The sequence below is a fragment of the Semicossyphus pulcher genome, unplaced genomic scaffold (genome assembly GCF_022749685.1).
Source record: "Semicossyphus pulcher isolate SPU_LCO1_2020_fin unplaced genomic scaffold, fSemPul1.0.p SCAF_8, whole genome shotgun sequence".
Lineage (NCBI taxonomy): Eukaryota > Metazoa > Chordata > Actinopteri > Labriformes > Labridae > Semicossyphus > Semicossyphus pulcher.
Window position 1 is genome coordinate 25041723 of NW_027211759.1, and position 11833 is coordinate 25053555.

Sequence of the window (11833 nt, forward strand, 5' to 3'; positions counted from 1 at the left end):
TGCCAATTATTTTCACAATTGTTTATTCGTTTAGTCCATAAATATGGAAAAATAATTTTAAAAAAAGCTCTTCACAATTTCCCAGAGCCAATTGTGACCCTGTAAATTGCTTATTTTTTTGCAACCAGTGCTCCAAAACTTAGAGATTTTTCAATTACTTTCATAGATGACAAAGAAAAGCGATCGAAGGAGGTGAGGCAGGGAAGGAAAAGTGTTTTTAAATCGTTTCCTAAAACATACTAAAAGACAACTTGGCAACATAATTATGTAAATCAACTTATCCATTAATTGACATATAATTGCAGCTATATTTGACCTTATTTGGATTCTCTTAACTGGGCTGAATCCAGCAAATGACTTGCCATCGGGCCTCCTTCCTTCTAAGCACAGTGATACAAGTACTTGATGAGTAATGTCAAGCTATTAACTGAAATTTCTCAATCATGTCAAATATTTGGTAAGTTGTTACATTTGTGCATGCCTTTAGTTAGGCTTCAGAAGAAAAGTAAACCGTATTTTAATCTAGAAAGAAACATTTTCAGGGTTTATAAAAGGGATTCCTTCAAGCATAAACAAGCATCCAGCATCAGATATGTTGAGCACTGCCTTTGTTAAAGGTATGAGAACCATTTCTGTTTTGGTCGTCATATTTAATAAAAGATTATCCCACTTTTTGTGAAAGGACATCACTAAATATTTGATGCCTTTTCATTAACTTTGTAAAAACAAGAGATTGTCCTTTGTTGAACCATCACAAACTGAACACGTTTCTTATCTAAAATTCATATTAGACTGTCCTTCCTATTAGTTGGGATCACAGCTGAGTCAGTCCCAACCAATGTCTGATGGACGATGTGGCTCCACCTGCTCTTATTGTATGAAATTGATGCAAAACATAGAGGGTAAGATACCGCTGCCATCTTGTGATGGTGACATCTACGCCAGAGTTGCGTAGTAGAAGTCGGCGGGAACAGATTGGCTTCCGGAGCTGTATTTGTCAACAGAGCTGTCAATCATCCTTTTACAGCATCAAATAACTAATAACTAGTCTATGGGCCCAACAGATTTGGTTTAGAAGTATATCAAGAACCTCCTAACTAGCTTGAATATGATATATCTTAATGACACAAAGGGCTTCTCCAGCTAAGGTTTCTCATTTTCCTTTGCTGTACCAACACAATTTATACATCAAGGGGCTAACATTATTAGCATAGTTTAGCTAACGAACCACAAACCAACTTCCAAAGCTTAGCAGGTGAAAAGGGCACTGAGTGTATTTAATGTTCTCAAGCTAAGACATAACCCTCATTACAGTGATAAAGGCTTATTTGGTTGAAGGGTGTGCCCAACCAAAGAAAGTTTTGTACTGAACAGAACATCCTGTAGCGAACCATCCAGGATGCTTTTTTTCCACTGCAAGAACCAACTTATTCCCCCTTACTGTGCTACGATTGGCTGGTACTGGGGATGGGGACGAATAATCGAGCACCCGCGCATGCGTTGCTTTCAGCTACAGTAGTTTAACTCAGTTACATGCACCATGTCAGCCGTGACCAGGAAAAGTGATGTCTGGAAGTACTTTGACAAAAAAGACGACGATATCGTGCTGTGCAAGATATGTGATGTTAGACTTGTATGTCATAGAAATACAAGTTCGATGCTTCACCACATGCACAAGGAGAAGCCAGTGGAGACAGACAGTCAGACAGTCTCGCGTCACATAATTTGCTAGCCCTGTTAGCACACACCATTGTGATGATACCAGAGCGGAGATGATTAGCCTGCTAATAACGGACATTGTGACTGGAGATATGCTCCCATTAAGTCAGGCTTTCATGAGCTGATGGCGTACCAGCCCCCATCATGCCGGACAACAGCTACGAGAGTGTTAAGCAACACAGAACAGAAGTCCAAACAGTGCGCTGCCTCTGCGACGTTTGACAACGGAATGTAACAACAATGTTTATTGAAGGGCTTGTTAAGGTTGTTGAATGCATTTGAAATTGCACTTGCTTTCTATTGTTGGCAATTCATTTATATTAATGTGAAAGTGTTAGATAGTAATGTTCTGTTACAGACATACTGCCTACTATTTCCAGGCTGGGAGGTCGGTGTTTGACGTGTGTTTTTATAACAGTAAAAAATATATAATTTGCGAGTTCTCTATTACTCATTCATGAGGTAATTAGATTACTCGAATATTGACATTATTGGAAATGCCCATCCCCAGATGGTACCACTATGAAGTGAGCGGCTGATTTTTACCTCATAGTTCACATAGTTTGTCTTCAGGGCTTTTGGCCAGGAAGCTTCTTCAGCCACACGTTTAGGAGGCTGCTGTTTGTGTCCCGCTCAACCATGTACAACAAAACTGCAACTATTTCACTGAAACCACGCACTTTGTTAGGGTTGAAAATGATCATGTTTGGGATTCAAATATTTTGTCAAATAGGACATTTAATTCTGCAAACGACACAAACAGTGGGTTCATTGGTTTAAGCCTTAGATTCACATATAGATTTTTCTAGCCAATCACAGCACAGTAGGGCGGGCTTAAGCAATACACTTATCACTAAAACAACGTCTTCAAGATGTGTGCCACACTATAACACAGTGAAATGCTGGTAACTGTTTTCATTGTATTTTGTTATTTAAGATTATGAGGTTAACTTTATACTAAACCCAATGCTACTAGCATAATGCTACTAGCTCTTCTACCTTGCATGGATGCTTAGACATTCTGGATAGACCAGCACAATACATTCCCTGATGACAATATTCAGTGCTGCAGCTTAAGTTGAACCAGGATGAACTTTTCTTTAAACACTAGATGCATTTTCTTGCAGGAGCCCTTTTGTAGCGGCACCCAGCTGTGCCAGCGCAGTGGTCGCACTGAAATAATTGAGGACACTGGATTTTTTGACATGTTCTGAAAGCAATTTAGGCAGCAAAGTTTTCCCAAAAAATCTCCTTCACCACCAGGAAACCCCTGTAAGAAGAGCATTTCTGCCGCAGTAACAAGGGAAATAAAGGGCATACTAAGCAGTCGCAGCAGGGGTCTAGATGGATGAAAAGGTGGCAAAACTTCCTATACATGTGACCAACTTTTTATTTCAGCATTAAATGTGTGACATTTTGTTCAGAGCGACCTTCATCAGACACTTAAAACTGTATCTTGTAGGCTAAGTTGCTAACACTCCTAGCAGATCACGTAATTTAACTCTGACTCAATGAATGACTTATTAAACCTGAAACTGTTCTTACAGAGACAGGAGGAGTATTGTCAGTTCTGCCCTCTTCCCCCTCAGGTGGTCCAGTTCTCGACCCAACAGTTGTCACTCATCTTGAAGAGCTGTCTATCTTCTTGTGATCTTGTCAGGTGCAGCATCTCTCAACACGTCTAAAGCCTCAAGCAAATGTATTCAACTTGTGTTTTTGAACATTTACATGTTTTTTAATTCTTTATTCCTGCTTGCTTCTGCAGACTGAATCACTGTAACATCACATTTACTTCTGGGCAGGTAGCTGCAGAGATAACCATAGACACAGATTGGAGAAAACGTTATTTGAATCTACAGTAGCTCAGTTGTTATCAGTTGTAGCGGTAACATTTAAATATATACAAAAACACAGTTGTGCCATCTATCTAAGGTTTCCGCTGTGCTTATTTTATGTACTATGTTGCTTTGCTAACCTCTTTGATAAACTACTGTATATCTAACCAACAGAACCAGCTAACCAAAGGCAGTAGCCTACTAGCTAAAACACACTTCCGCCCTTAAGCATTACATACATTCGAATACTTTCATTTAAATAAATGTCTGTTAAGTCTCTATCTATCACCGAATGAGATAACACAAGAGTGATTGAGCATATGGCCCACTGATGAAAGCCTTTGCATTTGCAGTATATAGTATTATTATGGACTGGGTGTCTGTGGCGACATTCACAGAAAAAATCACAAGCAGCGCCCAGTTAGTGACACGTTTTCCATCACCTAGCATTGGTTGGTCTGCCAGAGAGGGTAGGAGGAACTAAGTGGCTGCTTTCCGGTCTCTGCAAGTGTTGCAAGTAAACAGTAATCTACTACAGCTGAACAAACAAAGAAATGATCGATGACTACAGATACAACTTCAAACATAAGTGAAAATCAAAAGAAAAAGAAACAAATTTTGAGGCTCAGATGAAGGCAAACAGTCTCAATAGGAAAGCGACCGTCAGCGAGGAAAATCAAGAGTTACAACCGTGACAAAGGGAGCCAACTGTGGACCTCTGGTTAAATTGGGAAGTGTGCTCCCACAATTACAATTAATCGCCATTAGAGGCGCCAAAGAGAACGACACTGAAATCTTCAAGATTGAATCTTTAACTTAACTAACTTCCTGACCTGCTGTAAAACTTTTAAATCACAGACAAGGATTGTAAAATCAAAGTTGAGTCTCTTGAGTTAAAAAGGAAAAGGCGGAGAAAGCAGCCAAAACTACCAAGACTCCGAGAACTACTAAGAATCCTGCAGCTGGAAATGGAAGCATGCAGAAGAAAAAATAATGCATCGGCAGTATAAATCCTTGCAAGATGCTAAGTGCTACTCATGGTGATTCATGTTGGGCTTCTCTCTAAATAACATAACAAAGAGTCGGTCTAGACCTGCTCTTTTTGTAAAGTGTCTCGAGATAACTCTGGTTATGATTTGGCGCTATACAAATAAAATTTGATTTGATTTGATTTGATTTGTTTCACCTGGCCTCTAACATTAATTTAAAAACAGCTTATTAGCTAGGCAGCCTCAATTCTACATAGTATGTAACATTAGCCTAGCTAACTCCTCCCTTTTCAGATGCAGAATCTAGAGTTCTCTTGAAGCTTGTCTTGATGGCCCTTTCCACTATTTATTGTTTATATATGTATGTTAACTTAATATACTTTTAACTCTCTTATCCGGAAGTTACTGCAACAAATACTGTGAGTCGATCTACTCCTTTCATTTGGCTTCCCACAATGTGACTGGTACCTCAGCTTTGTGGCAGCAACAGGCTGTGTGCTGACCGCACCTATGGAGCCTAATATTGTCCTTTATTTTGCTACAGTGCTCCTTTGATTAAATCATATTCCTACTGGTGTTTCCTGTAGAGTATTTCCTAAAGGACTCTCTCCCTGACATGTGCACCTTTCTCATTTTTCCAATAATCTGCCCTGTTACCTCCTCCTACTGATATGAAAGTACATCAGAGTCGCTAGGCAATGTAGGCAGAGAAAAACAGCCAAGATGTTGACATCAAACTTGCTTTTCCCCTGCTGTGAGCCGGTCAGGGCTTTGGTAATGAGAGCCTGGGGACCTTACTGAGCCCGCTGTGTCTGCATGTGTGTATACGCGCGTGTGTGTGTGTGTGAGAGACAAGTGTGTGTATATTTTCCTTGAGGACTTCATTGTTGAGTGTTTGTGTGTGTTTGTGCAATTCAATGTGAACCAGCTGTGGGCATGTGGCTGAGAGTTGTGTGGATACCTACATACATATGTTTGTGAGTGTACAGGTTTAGGTGTGTGCGTGTTCTTGAGGGCATGACAGGTTCACACACAGAGAAACATATTGTGGAGCGAGTGGTAAGCCGATGATAAGCATGAACAACCCCCCTCAACCCTTCTCTCCATTCTCTCCCTCCCTCTTTTCCTTCCTCCTTCCCTGCCTCACCTTCCTCCTTCTCCCTCCCTCCCTCTTCTCTAATCGCTGGGCTAATTGACTCAGCCAGATTTGGCAACAGGCTTATTAGTGTCATTTCACACAACAAGGAATGACCTATGCAGACGGTGCAGCGGTGACAGTCAAGACGGAGCACACCCTGCAATGTTATGCTCACCAAATCTAATTCCCCTTGGACACACAGAGCACAGCTATTTCTCTCATTTCATCAAATGACTGATAAACAGCATTTTCATGTGACTGTAGAAATATGTCATCCTTTACCCTCCTCTTCTACAAGGGGGGAAATCAGAAGGAAACAAATCGTTGACACAGATTTTGTTAAGCTGAAAAATGCTTCTTTTTTTCACTCAAAATATCCTGGGGTGGGCCCAAACTTCCCGTCATAGCAGTGAGAGTCAATGGGTGCATGGGTGTCACTCCTTCCTGCAGGTAAACAAGGTGTGCATGATGGCAGTGTGTGTCATTAGGAGCTGATGTCATTGGGAATGCATTTATATGTGCTTTTCTTTGATGATTAATCCTTAAGCGTCAACCAAATTTTGGCTCATGGGTGTCAGTGTGTGTGTGTGTGTGTGTGTGTGTGTGTGTGTGTGTGTGTGTGTGTGTGTGTGCGTGCGTGTGTGTGTGTGTGTGTGTGTGTGTGTGCAGACTAGACTGCCCTTACCGCTGTGTGCGCTGAACCAGCGGGGTGCGATGTGCAGGGGCAAGGTGTCAGCCAGCGACCCCCGGGACCCCAAATAGAGCACCCCGTCCGTGTGGTGCCCACCGCCCCCAGTGTCCTGGTAGCCGGTACCGTGGGGGGCGGCGGTGTTGCCCCCTGACCCCCCTCCAGCTCGATCCGAGTCCGTCCCTCTGGGGGTGTAGAAGCCGAAGGGCACGGCGGGACTGTGGTCAATGCCCATCCCAGCCACGGAGCTCACCGAGCGGCTCCGCAGGCCCATGGTGCCGCTCGGCCGGTAGTGGCCGAAGTGGGCCGAGGGTGGCACCGCGCTGTCATCCGTAGAGACACCGGGAAAAGCACCCCGGGGCCGCCCCGCCGTGCTCTGCTTTCCCCCCATCCAAAGCGGGAGGCAAGTGGGTGGGGGTTCTGGGTGGAAACCAGGAGGGGGCTCGGCTCGATCCGCAAAGGGTCGAGAGAGCCGAAACAGGCTGTCGCCCCCCTCCCCTCGCTCCTGTCTGTCTCTCGGCCTGCCTGCCTGCCTGCCTGTCTGTCCGTGTGTCTCAGCAGGCTCGTCAGCTCTGACTCTCTGCAGACGCAACAGCCCGTTTCCCTGCTGAGCGGAACATGAGCCCGCCCTGACGTCTGGATTCACCTCACCCGCAGACAAACCTCGACACAACCGGGGGATGGCTGACGAGCCGAATGACGCCGAAAGCCCGGAATGACACACAGATGTACACCACACTCCCCTCGCTGTCCCAGGTGGTTAAGACGGCTGTATCATTGCAGGCAGGACGCGGCAGCAACACGTTTATCCCGCCCGGCCCGAATCACAGCAGCGCCGCAATGTTCACTCCGCTGCTCTCGCCTCATCTGATCTCAGACATCGTGACAACTGTTGCTGTCTGTCTGACCGCCGCAAAATGACGGTCTGTCTTTGACCAAAAAAATATGACGTCGCCGTCCGTGGTGGTCCCCAACCAGCGGTCGCGTTTCTCCCCGTAGATCGGGGTCACAGTGAAGCCGCTCCCCTGCGCTCAGAACCGCGCTCCGCTACTCTCTGCTCCGCCGCCGCCGCCGCTGCTGCTGCTGCTGCTGGCCAGACAATGGAGGCGCCCAGTGCGCAAGCTCGGATCATAAATACAGACAGGACAGGAGACGATGCTGAGAGAGAGCATACACTTCGTATTAATTCCAAACCAATAAGAATGAGCTCGGAAATTCTCTCCAGGCTTGTGATACCTTAAAGACTTTTGAGTCATGGGGCATTTTGCACATGACAAGTAATGGCACTAGGAAGCAGGTAGACCAATTATGGCCTAAATTGAAACTGAATTGGATATTTCAGATTTTAACTTAAAATGGGGATTACTTCTGATTACCTCAGAAGATTATTTAAACCCGAGCTAGACTAAATGTTACCCTCAATTGTTGTTTTTCGAAATGATTTTATGATAGTATAAATATTCTACTTTTTAATTAGTAAAGGCATTATTAAAATACCATAGTTAAATTCATATCTTGCAATAATTTAGTGCATTCACATAAGCCTACATTAGGTTTGGACTGACGCATATTTGAATGGCTGGGGAATCCCATCCCCTGACTTTATTGGTCCATAGAAAACGAACTTTGTCTTTTCCATTACCCATGATGCCGCTCGGCTCCCTCACAATATCGGGCCATCAGCCAGCATATTGTTGTCATTACCAAGTTATGCACAGATTTTTCCACCATATGTTAAATTATTTGGATTACTGGCTCACATGTTTGGTTTGGGATTACTTCTCTAATCCTGTGCATGTGTGTGTGTGTGTGAGTGTGTGTGTGGGAGGGTGTTCATGTGTGTGTAAGAGAGTGTGATTAGGCTGGTTTTACTCTGTCTGGCTCTTTGTTTCTTCACAATAACACACAGTCACTCTTGTACAGTCTTCATTGCCTCACTTCCCAATAAGGTAAACTGTGGTAAAGTACTCACTGTAAAAGGTGATAATCTATCGTGCTATAATGACAGCGGGACTATAAATGGTCGCCTATCTGCTGCTCAGGCATGAGAACACACACGTATACACACACACACACACACACACACACACAATCCACTCAAATGGTCCTTATATGAATGTAAGATGGGAAATGGAAGGTAAAAGTCTCCAGGTATAAGAACAACTTTTTTGTCCAGTAGTTTCATGTGAGTGCTTTCTGCCAGGAAGGCTGCACATTAACCAATGATAGATATAATCCTAGAATTAATAACCAGAACAACAATAACCAGTGGATACCTTCAAGTTCCTTAAACCAGGGGTTGACTCTACTGTATGGAAATATAAGTGCAATTGTATGGAAGAAGATGAAAAAAAAACCTAATTCAGAAATAATTTTCTGGTCACGATTGTTAGTCTGCTCAATGTTGATTTTGCTCATTTAAATGAAAAAGTTTAGCAGGGTACTAGGGTCTGGCTACCTTGTTATTCACAAGTAGAAACCATGACCACATCAAATAAATGTCTTGTTATTGTGTAATGTTCGCTTGAATAAAAAGACATTCTAATGCTAAGTTCACACAGTATGCCTGAGCAGTGCCTGACGACTGTCGCTGAACTGATGTGGCCTGTACCAATACAGTGTGCACACGGCCTGATTGTCAGCAGCTGAGCTGATGCTGACAGCCCTGACACTTTACACTGAGTTTACCTTTGTTAATGACCTTAAATAATCTTATGTCTGATCTCATATATTCATAGATTTCATTCACCTTAACTTGAAACTGAAATCAGAAAGTGATACAGGCAGTTTTGAGTTTGATATATTCTACTGATATACACTTTGTTTCTGTAGTGGCTCGCAGTAAAAGTAGGTGAACCTCCTATTCACTAGATTGTTGGTGCTGCAACAGCACGTTAGCTGTGCCTGAACCGAGCTACTAACGCAGGCTGTGTGGCTTCTCTAACCTGTTAACATGCATGCTGAAAAAAAACCCCAAGGTTCCTATATTGACATACGGTGCTCAGGTGTGCTGCGAGACCAATCCATGAGGAGTAGGCTGGTCATTTTTAGGGTTGATTCAGCTGAAAGCCTTATTTTTACTAACTGGTTTATAGATGTAGGCCTACCTTTCTAACCAAGCTGGCCCTAGCACCAAAAGAAATGTTGTTGACTTTCTATTACATAAAAAAAAGTATTTGAAAGTTATATTTAGGCTTCAGTAATGGGTAAAATGTATCATTGCTCAATGGGGTCGATAGAAAAGCCCTGCAGCTGACCAAAGTGCTGTACAAAGTCAAAAACCGGATAAGATCAATCACAAAAGATTCAAAAACATCAACATAAGGAATAAACAAAACATAGAAAACACACACAAGGTTTTAATAACACAGGCGGTATAAACAAAATATAAACATTTAAAGACATAAACACAGTAATAAAGCAACCTCTGAGTTTTAGTCTACAGCAAGGGACGGCCAGGAGGCCCATGTCGGACGATCTGAGGGGCCTGGAGGTAGTGTAAGGGCTTAAGAGGTCTGTGATATAGGAGGGGGGCCTGTCCATTCGGTGCTTTAAAAACAAACATTGCAACCTTAAAATCAATCCTGAAGCATACTGGAAGCCAGTGAAGAGAGGCTAGAATAGCAGTAATATGTTCCCTCTTCCTGGAACTAGTCAGAAGCCTGGCGGAAGCATTTTGTGCCAGCTGCAGGCTGGACAAGGACGACTGGCGGATCCCAGTATACAGGGAATTACAGTAATCAAGCTGGGAGGAGATGATCATGGATAACTTTTTTCTAAGTCACGCCATGGTTCTGTGCATATGGTTTAAGGAAGGTGGACAGTTGACCTAAGCTGTTGGTGATTAGTTTGATAGAATATTGGGGGCCAAAATTACTTAAGATTTGTTGTCATTCAGTTGGAGGAAATTTTGAGCCATCCAGCTTTTTATCTCTTCAAGGCATTCTCTGGGGCAGTTTAGATTCATTTTCTTGTTTGGTGTCAGGGGGAGATGTGCCTCTGAATGATTTTATCTAATGGCAGCATATGGAAAAGAGATTGGGGCCTAGGATGGAGCCTTGTGGGACTCAACAGGATAAATTGGCCGTAGAGGAGGTGGAGTTGCCTCAATTTACTGAAAAAGTTCTATTACTGAGGTAGGAGGTGAACAAGCTCAAGGCACTGCCACAAACCCCATGCTTGAGACAGCCTGTTAAAATGGCACGATCCACTGTGTCGAAGGCAGCACTGAGGTCCAGGAAGACGAGGATAGCGCAGTTTCCGGAGTCGACAGTGAGAAGTAGTAGGTGATGGACTTTTCATAATGTAATGTCTTATTTATATAAATGGGACCATCGTTAAATCAATTAACATCACGCTGTATTGAAAAAAACTTGAAACTTGTTATTTACTGAGGTACTAAATCAACTGAAAGTAATGTCATTTTATGGTAAACTTAGAGCTGACGTATTTTTGCAACCGGTGGGGTCGCCCCCTGCTTCTACACTGACTTAGCTTTTGAAACCAAGAAGCAAATCAAATTTCTATATAATCTATGTTTATGAGTTTATTCAAATATATTTCTGCCTACATAATGTTCTAAATGTAGTTTCATAGCCATCTCGAAAGTGCAAGTCTATTCCAACAATCCAACAAGTGTGATAAGTGTATAAAAGTGGATTGTAAACGACACTTCATGACAAATCCTCCAAATTCACATAAATATTAATGAGGACATGAGTCTGGTGGCGCAATAGTAGCAGCCACCCTGGTAGAAGGAAGATTAACAATAATGTTTACAATGATGTAAACAATATATAATCTACCACATAGTAGCTCTCACACAGGATATACATTCAAGCATACATGCATTTTATTTCATCCTTTAATTCAATCTCTGTGGGCAGTGTGCACTTTATGTAATGCACTCTTTAAAGAGACAAAGATACTGACACCTTGAATAGTTCATAAACATTTAATTAGAATAAAGCTTATGTACAATAAAGTCAAATATGGTTTCACAGTAAATAGAGATTTCACTACCTGTGGCTCTGCATATACTATTCATTTCATTCTTAATGTTCAGTTAATTGCAGCAAGCTGTGACAGAAATGTTTACAGAAGGCAGAAATGAGTTAACAGCATTTTAAATGACCCATCTTCTCGTTTCACATGATTAAGACTAAGACACTTTGCCCCACAGGGCTGAGGGTATGCACTGCTGACACTGTGTGGTGGAGCAGAGTATTACTCCCCTTTTGTGAGGGAAAGCCGGCCCCTTTCAGTGTGCTGTCTGATTGCTAAGGCAGCATGCTCCCAAAAAACTGCAGCATAGTTTAACAACTTTTTAAAAATATATTTTGGTCTCTCTTCTGATAAACAAACAAGATACAAAATGTTAATTTGTCGGTTTTGAAATACAGGTTAGGCAATTCTGTTACATTTGGACAGAGCAGGGAAATCCATTTTCCTGTTTACAGTCTTT

General features: G+C 42.6%; 1 protein-coding gene across 1 annotated transcript in view; it reads right to left on the reverse strand.

The window, feature by feature from the left end:
* The window catches only part of znrf1 (zinc and ring finger 1), a 66857-nt gene extending 59437 nt beyond the window's left edge, over positions 1-7420 (reverse strand). Inside the window, exon 1 of the mRNA XM_069685604.1 lies at positions 6367-7420. Coding sequence (XP_069541705.1) covers positions 6367-6760 — 394 coding nt within the window. The 5' untranslated portion in view covers positions 6761-7420. The remainder of the gene's footprint in view (positions 1-6366) is intronic.
* Between the last annotated feature and the right edge of the window lie 4413 nt (positions 7421-11833).